This window comes from Oryx dammah, unplaced genomic scaffold (genome assembly GCF_014754425.2).
Source record: "Oryx dammah isolate SB20612 unplaced genomic scaffold, SCBI_Odam_1.1 HiC_scaffold_10, whole genome shotgun sequence".
Taxonomy (NCBI): Eukaryota; Metazoa; Chordata; class Mammalia; order Artiodactyla; family Bovidae; genus Oryx; species Oryx dammah.
In genome coordinates this window covers 21,519,126-21,535,803 of record NW_024070194.1, presented here as the reverse complement: position 1 = coordinate 21,535,803, position 16,678 = coordinate 21,519,126, and the positions used below count along the sequence as shown (strand labels likewise).

At 40.9% G+C, this 16,678-nt stretch overlaps 1 protein-coding gene across 8 annotated transcripts in view; it reads left to right on the top strand.

Moving 5' to 3' along the window:
• The first annotated feature begins 6 nt into the window (after positions 1–6).
• The window catches only part of ASXL1 (ASXL transcriptional regulator 1), a 66,457-nt gene continuing 49,785 nt past the window's right edge, over positions 7–16,678 (top strand). For 5 of the 8 annotated variants that reach the window (XM_040247563.1, XM_040247558.1, XM_040247562.1 and 2 more), the window contains exons 1-4: positions 7–101; positions 5,935–6,017; positions 6,975–6,977; positions 8,319–8,427. In XM_040247563.1, coding sequence (XP_040103497.1) covers positions 45–101; positions 5,935–6,017; positions 6,975–6,977; positions 8,319–8,427 — 252 coding nt within the window. In that variant the 5' untranslated portion in view covers positions 7–44. Of the gene's footprint in view, positions 102–2,160; positions 3,629–5,934; positions 6,018–6,974; positions 6,978–8,318; positions 8,428–16,678 lie in introns of those variants that run through there. The other 3 variants (XM_040247560.1, XM_040247559.1, XM_040247561.1) reach the window with 2 other exon arrangements.

The window sequence follows — 16,678 nt, the reverse complement described above, 5'->3', positions numbered from 1 at the left end:
GGAGGTCCCTCGTGGAGCTGCCGCCGCCGCCGGGGAGGAGGAGGATGAAGGACAAACAGAAGAGGAAGAAGGAGCGCACGTGGGCCGAGGCCGCGCGCCTGGTGAGGCTAGGCGCCGAGGGGGGCTCGGTGGGGGTTGTGAGGGGTGGGCTCGCCGAGCACCCCCCCACGGGGAGGGGGAGGGGCGAAGCCCTGCCCACTGCAGGAGGGGGCGGGCCGCCTTCCTCTCGCAACGGGACAACCCCCTAAGGCACTGGGTGGGGAGAGGTCCCCCGCCGGGTCAGATGTGGCGCCTTTTTCTGCACGCCCCCCCCCCCCCAAATTCCTGCGGAGGGTCGAGCTGGCGGGCCGGCTCCTCCTCCTCTGGGCGTCGGGGCCCCAGCCTCCCTTCCCCCACTATTTGGCAGCGTCTAGGGGGTCTGGGGAAGCTTCGTTTGTGCACTCGGGGGAGTTAGGTTTCCGGGAAGGGTCGGAAGCTCCTCCCTCGCTTCCTGGTGGGCAGTGGGGTGGTGCTTTTGGCTAGGGATGGGAAAGAGCCCCCCCAGTCTGAAGGACGCGAGTGGCATTTTGATCTTTCGCAATCTAAACCGGTGTGTGGAGGGAAGCAAAGGCTCACTCCCAGCCTGAACCCTGAGCCTTGGTTTTCAAACTTTAGTGTCCTGTGGGGGCACCTGGGGAGGTTGTTAAGAATGTTCATCCTAGGGCCCTACTTAAGACCTCCTGAGTCTGAGATTCTGGAGTAGAACCTGAGTATCTTCATTTTGACCAGCTTCTCAGGTTGGTTGTAATGCAGGTGACCCACGGACCACACTTTGAGATCTGCTGACCCGAGTCCACAAGCTAGTCCGAAGATAGGCAGTCTGCAGCCAGCTAACTACACTTTGTAAAGAATGTTTGCGTGTGTTCTCTATTCTTTAGTGTCCTCTTGCGTGTATACATGAAGTGTTGAACAAAGACCAGGTGTCTCTGTTTGAAGATACTGCTCACTGAGGATTTAGCAAAGGAGAGAGTAATTTGAGTATTTGAAGCTGCCTGGTAATGTGGTTTTTGTGAATCTTCTGTTGTCCCCAAATGTCAGAGGACTTGCAAGTGAAATATATTCCTCTGGATTTGCACCCAGAACGTGAAGACACTTCGAGACACGTTCTTATAAAATCTTGCTGATGACAATACTAGCAGGTTACACTTGTCTCAGAGATGTCACTTCTTAGAACTGTCACAAAGCAGGGTTATAGTGCAGATAGCATCCTTTTGTCTTGACACCCTATAGTTTATATGAAATTGCTATAATTCACTTTCAATGATGAATGAACCTCAGCCTTCTAATCTTTAATTTTATTGGGAAGTGAGGTTCCTGCCTCAGAAGTGTTGAACAAAAAAGGTGAATATGTGTTGGAGGTTTTTACAAATCTGTGGTACACTCTTCTTTCTTGGAGCCTTAAAACTCAGTTATTGACTTAAAAGAGGGAATGGTGTTTGGTGTGTAGGAGAAATTTCACTGGTGTACCTGATCGTTTTTCTCATACCTTTTTTGCCCAAGAAACGGAAGTAGCAATTAGTTTGTATGTTGAAGTTTTGCGCTTCAGTTACTTTGTTTTGGTTTGGCATATGAAATTTGAAGATTTTGAAGTACTTAAGTATGTTTTTTGGATGCAGTCAAATTTGGAACCTTTGGTTAGCTTTCAGAATCTCTTGGAAGTTTCAGATTTCTCCAGCATTGCTTCACCTGGAAACAGATTTAGGCCTAGAGGAGAGTAGTGAGAGCCAGAAGGACGTGCTCGCTTTCTCCTGGAGGTTGAGGCTGTTCATTGAAATTCTCCTCTGAGTTTCTGTTCTGCAGGTGTTTATGACTCTGGGCACCAAAAGGAAATTTGCTTGCCAGAGTTTTTACTTGTTAGAGGTAGGTGAAAGTACCTTTAAATCCTTTCTTATTTATGTCCTGACAGAATTCTAAAGTCTGCCTGTCTTAAAGCTCAGTTGGCTCTTCCTAGTTGAAAGACTCTGGGAATTCAGGGGTCCACTATTATGTCTCTTTATAGTCTTGAGTTTACTGTGATCTGTAATCCAGTTCCAGGTTGCTATTTCTGTTTTATCATTGGCTCAGTTCATGCCAATTTTTCCCAAGTAAATTCTTTTTCTTGTATGATTCTTCATTAAAAAATAGTATTTCGTACTGGGAATTACTTATGCTCTTAAACTCTTGCAAGATGACTTGTGGGAATATAGTGTGTAGTTTTGTATATCTTCTGTTGTTTTTTGTTTAGGATTTTCTGTCCCTTTGGATGGACCAGTTGGTGGGTGAGGGGGAGCTCTTAAGAATTCTCTGCTCATTTGGGGAAAAAAAAATTGCTTTAACAAACCAAGTGCTGGAGAGTTTGTGAGTGCTTACACTGGATAGAGAGAACAGTGAGCTGTAATGGTAGGAGGGTAGATTAATTCTAAGTACTCTTTGGACAGGTGAATTTGGAGTGCTTGCTGTGGCAATCAAGATGCACTTGCTTGGGGGCAGTTTCATATTGCTCCTGACCTTGCTCAGTTTGGTGGTTAAAATGATACCAGGAACCATTTTTAAGCTATTCTGATAGGAAAGAAGAGACTTCTGGACTATTTCAGTAATGTAGTAAATCCCAGGAGATTGATTTTTGCAGCTGTTAATTATGTTGTTGAGAAGTAGATATTCTTTTTTCTAACACTTGCTAATATTGTTTTTCCTAGATGTAGGAAGTAGACTTTAGGTGGTTGGGTGGGTCTAAATCCTCCTGCTTGTTAGAAAGAGTTTGGGAGAAATAGCTGAGTGGATTTCCCTTTAGATTGAATGCCCTTAAATGGATTCTCCCTGGCTTTGAGAAACTCTTCTTGCATGCTCTATCTTTCACTTTGATTCATGACTGACCATTCTTACATCAAACATTTTTTCCCCCTTTGAAGTTGGAGAAGAGATACTTTTTGTGTGCTCTAGAAAGACAGGGTGGGGATAGAACACTGCTGAATTGTTCTTACACTAAAAGCTGAAGGCATATACAGTTTTAATAAAAGTGAATACCTTGTATCTTTTGATGTAACTTCCCTATAGAGATTCTGTTTCCTCTGTCTTAAGATTCTCAGGCTCTTCCTGACTGCTGTTTAAATAACTGGTAACTAATTTTTGAGTCATGCTTCTTAAAAAAAAAATTACTGTGAAAATATTCACTAGCTCAGCTCACAATTAGTATCAAAGAAGTCATATCTGTGGCAGTGAACATTAGTAGTTTGTATTGTGGGTTTGTTCATCCGTGCTGCTTAACTTGGCAGTTAGGTTCTTGGAATTACAGAGATGGATAAGGTCTGCCCTTGAGGAGCTTATGGTTTTTCTGGGGTTAGAGTCCTTCTCTAACAGGTGAGTAGAATTTCATTACAAGCATGGTAAGTGCCAGCATAGATGTATAAATAGTAATAGACATCCTGATTTCTGCTTACTGTCTAGGCATAATTATGAATAGTTCCTCCTTTTACTCTCAAGTGTCCTGCTTTGGAAGATGAATTATATGTGTTGTGCAACTATGGGGCACTGAAAAAAGATGCTTAACTATCTGGCAGAGAGTAGAGAAGGCTTCCTGGAGGAAGGTGCTTTCCGAACTGAATCTTGAAGGGTGAGTAGGAGTTAGACTCCTCACAGAGGACATAAGCAGGAGCTGGCAACAAAAAATAGGAGAGTGTGTGTGTGTGTGTTTATCTGCAGGGTGGAGAGTGTGGGAATTGGGTAGACCTACACGTAGTTATTGGAACATAAAGTTTGTGGAGTATCAGAGAGCCAGGCAGAGACCAGATTGTGAGGGTCTGGCATGCCTGGCCAGCACACACCTTCTTGTGTCTGGCACCAGAGGCACTTACTCCGTTATCTCTGCAACAACTCTGAGAAGAAGGCCTCAGTATCCTTCCTTCACAAGTGAGGAAACCTAGACTCAGGGTGGGTAGGTAACTTGCCCAGGTTTTTTTGTTGTTCAGTCGCCAAGTTGTGTCCGACTCTTTGCAACACAACTCTTTGCCCAGGTTTAGAAGACCAGAATTTGAATGTTTAAAACCACGTCTGTTTGCTTTTAAAACCCGTGCTTTTCTAGTGGGCCAGTGGCCTCTCTGGAGCTTCAGCTTTCGCTGTATAGAAATAGGTTGCTGTCGAAGGACTTTAATGCAGAAAGTGATGAGGGCAGGTTTATTTTGTTGGACTGACATCAGGCTATAGCAGGTTAAGCTCTGCAGAGCTTTGGTCTTTTTTACTGATGAATGTCTAAAATGGTTCCTAGCACAGAGTATTTCATGTATTTGTTGAATGAAGGATGGCAGCGGAGTAAGAATGAATTTGAGGAAAGCAGGGATGTTAGAGAAGAGGCTGTTGTGTCAAGTCGGGTCAGACACTGGCTGTGGGGGATCTTCCCTGGTGGCCAGAGGCTCTAAGACCTCGTACTCACAGTGCAGGCGGCCCAGTTTCGGCTCCTGGTCAGGGAACTTGATCACACATGCTGCAGTTAAGAGTTTGCGTGCTGCAACTCAAGATCTAGAGTGCTGCTACTAAGACTTGGTGCAGCCAAATAAATTAAAAAAGAAATTTTTTTTAAAGGAAAGAAACTGGCTGGGAGAACTGGGGGACAGGTGAGAGTGAAGGATGATGCCTTGGTTTCTAAATTAGGTGATGAGACAGACTGCCAACCAAGGAGAGGAATATCAGAAGAGAGAAGATGATCATGAGGGATGTCCAGTACCGAACTGAATATCTGGGGCCTGAAGCTTAGGGAGAAATCCAGGCAAGAGGTTGAGATTTGGGAGTTAATTCAGTATTTTGGTAGTGTTGAAACTGTGAGAGATGATAATGATACCCAAGGAGAATGTAAACACTGAACAGAGAGATCAAGAATGGGACCATAGGAAATAGGGGTTTTATTTCAGCACCTGCTTCTCCAAAACTTGACTTCTTTATCACTTAGAACTGTTGTTCTTCCACAGAGAGAACCTTCACAGCAGTCCTGTTAGGCTTCTTGCTTTGCATTTTATCTGTGACACAGCCATGCAGTACTTTGTTAGGGCTGTTAAATGACTCTAAGATGTTGGTGTGGTTTGCCGTAACCTCAGCAGCTGCACTGCTAGAGATGGTACAGAGATACTGACAGCCTGTCTTTTTTCCTTCCTGAAAAGGATAACATTTCTAAAACAACTCAGCTTGTTCAAGTGAGAGAGCTCTGGTTGCTCACTAAGACATTGTTGCTGGGGCTTAATTATAGATGTCACTAATATAAATGGGATGTTCCATTTCTCCTTGTTTTGCTTGCACCAGTCATATAGAATCGGAGCATTGTATTGCTGAAAGGCAAATTGTCCTGTACTAATTAACACCAGAATGCCACAGCCCAGTGGCAAAAGTCATCATTGAAAAAATACAGGTACCTGGAATTCCCTGCCGGTCTGGTGGTTAGGGCTACATCCTTTCACTGCTAAGTGTCCAGATTCAATCCCTGGTTGGGGAACTAATCCTGCAAGCCAAGCCGCCGCCTCCCCCCTACCCCAAAAAAAGATAAAAATATTGTAACTAATCAAACTTACTTGGGAAGGAAAGCCTGAATGCAGTTCTGTCTTACAGTTTATAGTGCTATGTATTCTCTAGTTTAGCTGTATTAACAGCATCAGGTTAAGTGGCAATTAAAGTTGGGAAGGCCCCACATACCAGAACATGGATGCTAAGAGGATGTGTATTTTCAGAATTGAAAATTAGAGTATTTCTTCTAATTGCAGTCACTTTCAGCAACTAGTTAGATATATGTGTAATTTGGTTTCAGAAGTAATTTTGACTGTGGAAAAACTAAGATGTCAGCAGTGGTACCTCATAGCAGAATTGTAGCCCATGTTGTATAGTGATGGATATAAATGGGAACTGCACACTGAAATCAGAACATTTATATTTCTTCAGGTACTGGAAAACTATTCGGATGCTCCAATGACACCCAAACAGATTCTGCAGGTCATAGAGGCAGAAGGACTGAAGGAAATGAGGTTTGTATGGCTCTTGTTGCTTAATGTGAGGGTTTTAGAGAACATGTGTCTTCCTGCAGTTAGGTAGTGAATGAGAAAGTCCACAAATGCATATATGTGTGCGCACATACACACACGTGTTTGATGGTGGTGTGGAGCTGTCTCGGTGTCGTTGGTCCTCTGGCTGGAGGGCGGGAGTGGCTGCAATTCGGTTGGTTTTCGTCAGAGGTGCAGCAGGTTCCCTGTCCTTGCTCTACTATACCTTTCACCGTGGAGCTTGTTTTTTGCCTAAGGAGTCAGCGTGTTTTCTCTTGTATTCCGTTTTGCACGTTTCAGTAGTAGAGAAGGAACAGACTGATCTCCATCATGTCTAAAACTATCCTTCGCTCTGTACCATATCTCTGAAATTCTTTGTTTTTAGGCTCAGAGAAGGGTGATCCAATCATCATAAAACTTACTGATTTTTTTCCCTTACTGATTCTAGCCTTTCCTGCTATGAGCATGCTAAATTTGGTGATAACCTTGATTTTCTTATCCTATATTTTTCCTAGAGAAGCAACAAATTGGAAACACAAAAAGAATTGCAGGCACAAATAAAAACCAGGGACTGTCCTGAATCCTTTCTCTGCTCACCCCAACCTTTTTTTCAAAATTTAAGTGGGAGAGGAGAGCACAACACAGTTCCTTCTTGGGATTCAGAACAATCAGCATCTATTTTGCTGGTTAAGCTTTAGCTACTTAAATTGATCTTTTAGGATCAAAAGATCCTCACTTTCCAGTTGTCAGTTCACACATTCTCAAACTGACATTTGTGGGGAGGGAAGGTCGGGATTGTCTGGATCATGTTCTGGTGCTTCATTTAAATACTACCTATGCACGGTGTGGTGTTGTAATTGCATCTTTTGTTTTATTTTGTTTTTATGGGCTATTTCCCATCGTGCCGCTGTCTGCACTGCTGGTGGACCACTGTGCCTATAGAAGGTAAATTAGTCCTTTTAGGACAGATGGAATTGAGAACCTAACTTGTTTCTGCTTCTGACTCTTACAGGAATTATGAAGTGGTCATGGTGGCTCGTGATGAGTGAGCAGCTCTATAATTTGTAGACAGAGGGATAGTGTGTAGGAGTCACGCTGGTGGAAGAAAGACTGCCAGCATGCTTTCCCCTGTAGCAGAGATGTTAGCACACCCACTTGACACTCCAGATTCTGCACAAGGTTTCTTATAGAGATTGGTCCTTGGTGAAGTTTTTTTTTTCTTAAGCATCCAGGGTGTTTCAAAGCCGAATAAGTAATAGTTTTTTTTTTGATGACTTTTTTAGACTCAAAATTTATTTTTAACACGACAAAAATTAGGGCCTCTAATTTTGAAAAATGCTAAGAGGTCTTGCTGGAGAGAGGGACAAGAAGGTGCATAGGTAAACCCTAGTACTAACATGCTAGTGCCAAACTCAGTTAATAATGGACATTTGTCTGTATTTTTGACAGTTTCTCTTTTTGAGATTGAATAAGTAGTCTCTAACTCACTCGAGTTGTCATTGTTTTGCAACCTTCTGTTGTAGCAGGAACCGTGAAACAACTTAAGATGCTATCTCTTTTTTTTTTGGTTTAATGGTTGAGCATTATATTATTGCATACTAAATTTGTTTGACTTTTTAAATTCAAATTTAAAGAATTGCTCCTGGGTAGATAGAAAATAAAATGCATCTTTCCCCCTTCCCAACTGAGAAAAAGCAAATGAAATACTATTCCTTTTGTGTGTGTATTAAAAAATAATTTAACTGGAAAAAAAAAGTATGTTTATTTTCTCGGGACAGCATCACTGATGCCTGGTCTTTGTGTTAAAAATGTTATGTGGCAGTTTCTGAGCATGATGTGCAGGTTGAAAGATAGAGGCTAGGGAACCCTGGTTTTGTTTCTAATTAAACATTAAAATTTAATTTAAAATTTAAATTAAAAAGTTTTGAGTAAATAAAAATATTGGGTAATTTTTTTTTTCAAAACTCCTGAGTGTACCTGAAAAATATGTGCAGTGTTTCTAAATTTCTTGAGAGTTTGGTTCATATTGGCAAAAGGCACTTAAGAATCATCAGATGTGGAGTAGAGCTACCACGTAACCTGTTATCCCAGAGCTCTCTAGGTGTGATTTATGTGAATTTCACGTGCTACTCCTTTGGCACTTTCAGAACAGAATTCTTGTCATGGGATGTTTTATATTTCTTCCTGTTCTTCTTGATTTAAGAATGAGTTGAAGTGTAAGAGATCTTTGAGTAAGTAGATATCTTGGTTTGTATGACCTTTTTCCATCCTTGTATGTTTTTACAGTGGGACATCCCCTCTCGCATGTCTTAATGCCATGCTACATTCCAATTCCAGAGGAGGAGAGGGGTTATTTTATAAACTACCTGGCCGAATCAGCCTTTTTACACTCAAGGTAAGTCATGTAAATTCTCCTTTAGTGCAGTGGTTCTTAAAATTTTAGTGTTCATAAGGATTACCTGGTAGGTATGCAATGAGGCCCACAAATTTGCATTTCTAATAGGCAGGCGAGGGATGCTGCTGTTGTTCTGAAATGGCATATTGAGAGACGATCTAGTGTGAACAGGGTATTAGGAATTATTAAATATTTAGTCATGTCAGCTATTGTGTCTGTAATGTTTTTCCTTGTCTATATCTTTGCAGATTATACGCAATAGAGGGATAAGTATGTGCTTGGGTAATTGCAAATGTGCTTAATTATGAATTTGTTTATAATAATGTTGTGAAGGATAAATTACCGGACAGCTGAGTAAGACCTACTCTGTGGAAAATAACTGAAATTTGAAAATACTTGTGGAAATTCAAAAACTCGTTAGCATTTACCAAGTGACACTAATTACTATTGGAGAGAAATCAGCTAGAATTCGCAATAAAGCTTAAGTAGAGTGAACTGATGGAGAAGGCAGTGGCACCCCACTCCAGTACTCTTGCCTAGAAAATCCCATGGATGGAGGAGCCTGGTGGGCTGCAGTCCATGGGGTTGCTGAGAGTTGGACCTGACTCAGTGACTTCACTTTCACTTTTCATGCATTGGAGAAGGAAATGGCAACCCACTCCAGTGTTCTTGCCTGGAGAATCCCAGGGATGGTGGAGCCTGGTGGGCTGCCGTCTATGGGGTGGCACAGAGTCGGACACGACTGAAGCGACTTAGCAGCAGCAGCAGCAGAGCGAATTGAACAGGCTAAGTGCCTTTCTACTGTTTGTGATATGTATCATTTAAACCAGGAGTAAGCAGATTTTTTTCTGTGAAGGACCAGATAATAATATTTTAGGTTTTCTGGGCCACACTGTCTCTGTCATAACTATTCAACTTTACTGTTGAAGTGGGAAAGCAGCCACAGGTAATGCACAAATGAATGGGCATAGGTGTGTTCCATTAAAACTTTATTTATGAAAACAGTGTGCTAGATTTGGCTTGGTGGTGGTGTTTGCTGACTCCTAATTTAGACATAGTTGACCTGTTGGTAATCCACTCCAGTGTTTTTGCCTGGAGAATCCCATGGATGGGGGAGCCTGGTGGGCTGCCATCTATGGGGTCGCACAGAGTCGGACATGACTGAAGCGACTTAGCAGCAGCAGCAGCAGACCTGTGATGGTGAAGGATGAAACTGAAAATCTGATGCTAATCCTTCTAATCATCCATAATGTAGTTATAAATTGCAGTAGTCCATAAAATTTTCTGTTTTAGTTTTGTTTTGATAGACTTGTTTATTAAAAATGAAGATTTGAACAAACAGCAACAAACCTGTGGTCATAAATCTTGATCTGTAGATACACATGTATATCTTATGTTCCCCTGTCTGTGCTATTTTCTATATTTTTATTTATAATATTTCAGACTTTAAAAGGCAGCATAATGTAATGTCGGAAACTGAGCCTTGAAAGAGAGCCCTGAGTTCAATACCTAGCTCTGTAACCTGGGACATAGATAACCCTTCTTTATGGTCGTGTATGCATACCTGACACAGTCAGTCCTTAGTAAGTGGTAGCCTCTATAATATTCCTGTAGGTTCCTTAATCTTAATTGCTTGTTAACGGCATTTTTCTGTTATAGATTATGTATTATAATTATATGTAATTTTGTATAGTTACAATTATATGTATTACAAATGTGCTTGTTAATGGAATGTTTCTCTTTTAAGAGGAAGGAGAAATACCTATTTCTATGGACACCTGAAGGAAAGGAATTGAGTTTCATTTGTCTTTGTAATTTGACCCTGCAGAATTCTTGGCATAGTCCATGCTTAATAAATATTTGAACTGAGTTCAGTATCTTAATTTTCTGAGTGAACTCCATTGTATGAATTTGCCGTAAGCTTGGGGGTGTTCTGTTACTCTGCAGCCCATGTCTGAGATGCATTGACTGTTGCGTTCAGCACATTCTCTTACCTGCATTGCCTTTATGTTGCCCAGTCTTCCTAGCAGTTTGCTCACTGGAGTTGTACCTCACCTCCCTAATATTTTTGAGTTCATTGTCTGGTTCCCCCAGTAAGACTGTATACTTGAGGGTGGAGAGTGGATCTTATTCATTTCATTATCCACTTGGATAATGTACAAAGTGACTGTCAATAAGTGTATATTTAATGAATGAATTAGTGAATAATGGCTGCATTCTGGTACTTCATTACTATCCTTTGCTTTTGACGTTTGGTAGTAGATACTACTTGCAATCTTGATGAAACTATCTATAGACCTGACTCTGGCATCTCCCTCACAGCCAAAATGAAAGATGCTTATTCCTGTGGCTTTGGTAGACTTTTACCTTGGCTGATTATCTATGCTGTCTCTTAACATTTTGACCTATTATAAAGTGATACATGGAAATGTAACAGAAAGTAAAATGCAATAGAGAAAGTGAAGGTAGCCTGCAAATTCTGCTACTTGTAACCTGATAATAATTTATGTAAATAATATTTGAAAAAATTGGATTGTAGTTTCTTTGTGGCTTTGGTGCTTATTTGTTTAGTTAATATGTTTGCTGTCTTGGTGCATAGGTACACACCTTATTCTCCCCCCGACCTCTGCCCCCTTGGGCTTCTTGAGAGTGAATCATTGATTAGTCTTATTAGTTGCCTCATTATCACCATGCTGTCTTCTAGAAATTGTGCAGACATTTACTTTATTGTTATTTGGGAATGGATAAGAAAGGATACCAAAAATCTGAACCAGCCGATTACCATCCCAATCACCTGAGGACCTAGGTCTGCTGACTAAAGTCCATGGTGGTGCATTTTTTTCCTTTCTTATCTCAAAAAAAAATTTTTTTTAATTTTTTTTTTTTTGGAAAGAATTTCAGACCTACAGAAAAATTGGAGTACTGCAGCCAGCTTGCTTTCTTCCTGATTGCTATAAGTTTGCTTCATTTGCTTTATCCCTTTATCCATATGTATGCGTTTTTCCCCAGAACCACTTAAAAGTGTTAAAACTAGTACTGGTATTTCACCCCTACACATCTCAGAATGTATGTCTTAAGAACAAGGACATTATGTTGCATAACCATAGTATCATTATTATAGTCAAGAAAATTAACGATATAGTAGTATGTAATATAAGTCTAAATTCACATCTCTTCTGGTTTTAAAAATATTCTTCACGGCTTATTTTTTAAGTCAGTCATTCAGTCAAGAATCATACATTCCATTTGGTTGTCGTGTCTCTGCAGTCTCCTTTAGTGTGCAACAGTTCCTTTACCTTGTTTTGTTTTTCATGGCGTTGGTATTTTTGAACACTCCAGGTTGGTTGCCCTATAGAATTAAATACATTTTTCAGGGACTAACAAGCATGTGGAAATCTTGGTTATTTCCAGACGCCTTCACGTTTGTATTGCCACATCACGTCTCCTGTTCCAGGTTGTCACCCAGAGCCACTCGGCAGTGAAAGATGGAAGTGATGGCATGTTTTGTATGGTGTCTGTCTAAGGGTAGTTTGCTGCAAGTCTTGCTTGTAATAAGGGACAGGAAGGCACAAGTTATTTAACTCATACTCTTGTTTTTCATTTTGAGGGTGTAGTGACACCTGTGAACTCCTGTGATATTATTTCTGCCTAAGTGTTTTTCATATTGTTGAGGACAAGCATGTGCAGAAAGGTTTGGTTTCTTTTTCCCTCCTGCTTGAAACTCTCTTCTAGAGGACCATAAAGGTCAGAAAGCATGGGATTTTGCTACTTAGTTGAAAATAGGAGTTTTTTCAGTTCTAAAGTTTGTGTAGCTTTATCTATGATTACCAAAGCTTTACTGATAAGCCAGAGTCTTCTGGGGCTTGCCACAGGATTCCTTCTCTGATAAAATTTGTTCTAGGTAATGTGATGGTTCATTTGACACTTCATACATAGATGCTTGCATCAGGCCTTAGAGCTAGTCCTCAGGGATGGATGGGGCAGATGAAATCTGTCCATGCTTTGAATTCTTGATTTGAGTTGCTTTCCTTAAGCTTTCTCTGAAGTTGGCTATCAGTGTCCATCACGGCCTGGTTAGAGATGGGATTTATATTGTCTTTTACGCTTGGGATTTCCCATCCTTGTAAGCCAGTGAGAGCGCCTTTGTAGTGTTCCATGTTTTTAGGAGTTTCATGCTGAACAACTTTCCTTCTGTGACAAGGTGCTTCTGTCATTGGTGAGGTTAATCTGGTTTGGTGAGTGGCCGTTCCAGCACTCACTGTCAGGAATGACTGCAGTCATTTGAACACTGTGAAGTTTTATTGTGAAATGATGCTCAAGTGAAGATGTCATGGCTTTTTGGACCTTATTATACCTCACATGGTGATGCAGGGCTCAGCCTTAGGGGTCCTTTAATTCAAATAACAAGTCTAGCTGAATCTTTTAAATATGTAGAATATATAAATTTAAAGTACTAAAAAAAATCTTTCTGGTAAAAGAAATAGATGTCTGCACTTGAAATATTCATCCATTAAAATTCATAGTTTGCAAATAAAAGCAAATGGAGGAAGAGAGGGAGGTAAGTTTTGCAGTTTCACAATGTTATTTATAAAACTACAATTAAATTTTCCTTGTACAACTCCACAATTACATCAATTCTAGAGCTATTTACGTTACCATTAAATATCAGGGAGACTTTGATACAATAAATTATAGAGTCATTTGAAAGGCAGCCCCAGAATCCATTTTGATTTTTGATAGGTGCATGTCAAATCAAGCAAAGTGGTCTTTTAAAAACACAAATCATATCATAAACCACTGTCCTGCCTGGTCCTTGCCTACTTCTCTGATTTGCTCTCCTGATACCTTCTCCTTGGTTATTATACTTCAGCCACCTTGGCCTTCACTCAGTTTCTCAAAAGGCCCAAACTTGTGTCCACCTTAGGGCTCTTAGACTTGCTAGCCGCTCTGTCTGGAAAACTCTGGAGTAACTTCTTGTCATTTGGTTGTTAGTCCAAGAGTATCTTCCCAGTGAGGCTTTCTCTAAATACCAATTCTAGTTACACAGCGTTGACAGCGTTTTGGTTGTTTCAAAGTCCTGCCTTGTTTGTTTGGTTACTTGGTTATCTCTAGCCTTCCTCCACTAGAATATCAGTGCAGGGGCTTGTTTTCACGGTATCTCCTCTGTCTGGCAAATAATACATATGTAATAAGTATTGGCTGAATGAAAAATAGCATCATCAAAGTCTTAAGCCAGATAGTCCTCCTGGTAATCTAGTTTTATTTTATGTTTTGTTCTAGAATACGCATATTCTGGGTTATTTTTCCTTCTCAGCAAGTTGACTTCTTAGTATCCTATTTTTTTCTTGCCCTCTTTAGAGCAGTTAGTTCTGCATTAATCTGTGAAAGAATCTGCTGACACTGGAAATAAGTCTTTCCCAGGCTATGGCCATAATCTGCTTCCTCCAATTGCTGAAGGCAGAAACTGTGCCATTACAGTTTAAATATTTTAGGTATGTTTTAGATATCATGTTGATCTTTTTAGAGTTTTAAACTTTGATCATCTTTCTTAGAACTTCTTTTATATAAAATGGTAATGATGTTTTTAGGTATCTTTTATAATTTGTGTTAGCTTTATCAAATATATGATTTTTTAATGTGTAGAATCCTAGAATTTCAGTGTGGAAGAGCCTCTGAGACCATCTGGTTTATTTGTATTTTGCAGACAGAAAACCGAGCTTCTAACAGTTTAAGTGACCATGTATCCTTCATGACCATGTATCCTTGTGACAAATGCATATGGCCTAGTTGAGACAAGAATCCACGTTTTGAGTTTGAGTTCTTATAGCTCAGTTGGTAAAGAATCCGCCTGCAATGCAGGAGACCCCAGTTCGATTACTGCGTCAGGAAGATCCACTGGAGAAGGGGTAGGCTGCCCACTCCAGTATTCTTGGGCTTCCCTTGTGGCTCAGCTGGTAAAGAGTCTGCCTGTGATGTGGGAGACCTGGGTTTGATCCCTTGGGTTGGGACAATCCCCTGGAGAAGGGAAAAGCTACCCACTGCAGTATTCTGGCCTGGAGAATTCCATGGACTGTTTAATCCGTGGAGTCACAAAGAGTTGGACATGACTGAGTGATTTTCACTTTCTTTTCATTATGCCATTTTAGAATAATTTTTCTTCAGGTTTTAAGACCTTTGGTTACTTCATCTTTTTGAAGCGTCTTATGAGTTCCTTGATATTTCTCAAAATGTTAGTTTTATTCTCTTTACTGAAAATTCTTACAACTGTTAAGCACAAGTAACTTTTCACATCCTTAAAGGTGTAGTCTTTAGTTATGGACAGTTGGTTTCCTTTTCTGCACTCTGCATTAATTATCTCAGCATTTCTGATGGCGGTGGTTCTTTTCTGTACTGGAATGAGTGGTATATGGTGGTAGTGAGAGCTCTGGACTAGAGTGGAGGTCTGGGTTTCAACACAGTGCCTCAGACCCTATGGAATATCTCCATTCATACTGCTTTGTCTCCGACACTGAGATGTTGAAATAGGTTGGTTGTTTAAAAAACTTCAGGTGTAAAACCTTTTTTCTCATGAAATGGAGCTGCATGGTATAGGTGATTGTGAAACTGCTCTGGTAGAAACAGGCATCTCTGGTGGACTCTGCTATCCCCATCCTATGCTCCAAGCACCCAGGACATCTTTCCCAGACCCTAAAGCTCTGTTGAAAGCCTCCTGGAGTCAGAATTCAGCGAAGATCCTTTCTGTGCTCACATTCTAGCATGTAGACTATGTTGTGTGAACAGTTAAGTCAGCTCCAGATATTTGGAATTTACTAGAGGCTGACTGTTTTATTGTGTAAACCTTTTCCACTCTGTACTGCATAGGTCTCTTGGTAGAGTGGTACCATTTGCTGTGGTTAATGGTAGTAATAGTTTGGTTTTGATGGAGGTTTTGACCCCTCAAGTTTTCTTATTGGAGTAATTCTAAAGGGCTGCCTGGATCCACCTTTGAAAACTGGGGTATTCTATTGTCTGACAGATGTTCAGCTCGCTCAGGGAGAAAAGAGAACTTGCTTGTCAGTGGAGCCCTGGTCTAACTCTGGTTTGATGCCTAAAAGATGATGAGCGGCCCTTTGTCCTGCTACCTCCTGAAGTTCCAAGCCCTGTAAGAATGGTAAATGGTAAAGGCCAGGGAACCGAGGTTTGGAAAGCACCACCACTGGAATAATTTTGTGCAGGTCAGAGGGGTGGGCAGGATGATAATTTTTTAAGTGTGATTTTTAAAGCACCAGCGTTGTAGGAAAATGAAGACCTTGTCCAGGCTTTAGCCTTCCTTGGGACTGTGTGTGAAAAAATGCTTAAACTTTTTTGGTCAGCCAGTATGTAAACTACATTTGATCTCTTCTCAATCCTACTCATCAGACTATTTGGGATTGTTTGAGGAACTTGTTTAGTCTAAGGAAGTTTCTTCTTCTTCTAGTTTAGTTAAATCTGGTAGAAAAGATGGAAACTGATGCTTGAGTGCTGATATATTCCAGACAGACATCATACTGCACACATTGGTCTTTTGAAAACAAATATGTTTTCCTATTCCTGTACTAATGGGGGAAACAGCCTGAGAGAGTTTAAGTACAGTATGTCAAGGCTGTATATTGTCACCCTGCTTATTTAACTTATATGCAGAGTACATCATGAGAAACGCTGGGCTGGAAGAAGCACAAGCTGGAAGCAAGATTGCCGGAAGAAATATCAATAATCTCAGATATGCAGAGGACACCACCCTTATGGCAGAAAGTGAAGAGGAACTAAAAAGCCTCTTGATGAAAGTGAAAGAGGAGAGTGAAAAAGTTGGCTTAAAGCTCAACATTCAGAAAACGAAGATCATGGCATCCGGTCCCATCACTTCATGGGAAATAGATGGGGAAACAGTGTCAGACTTTATTTTTGGGGGGCTCCAAGATCACTGCAGATGGTGACTGCAGCCATGAAATTAAAAGATGCTTACTCCTTGGAAGAAAAGTTACGACCAACCTAGACAGCATATTAAAAAGCAGAGACATTACTTTGTCAACAAAGGTCCATCTAGTCAAGGCTATGGTTTTTCCAGTGGTCATGTATAGGTGTGAGAGTTGGACTGTGAAGAAAGCTGAGCACCGAAGAATTGATGCTTTTGAACTGTGGTGTTGGAGAAGACTCATGAGAATCCCATGGACTGCAAAGAGATCCAACCAGTGCATCCTAAAGGAGATCAGTCCTGGGTGTTCATTGGAAGGAC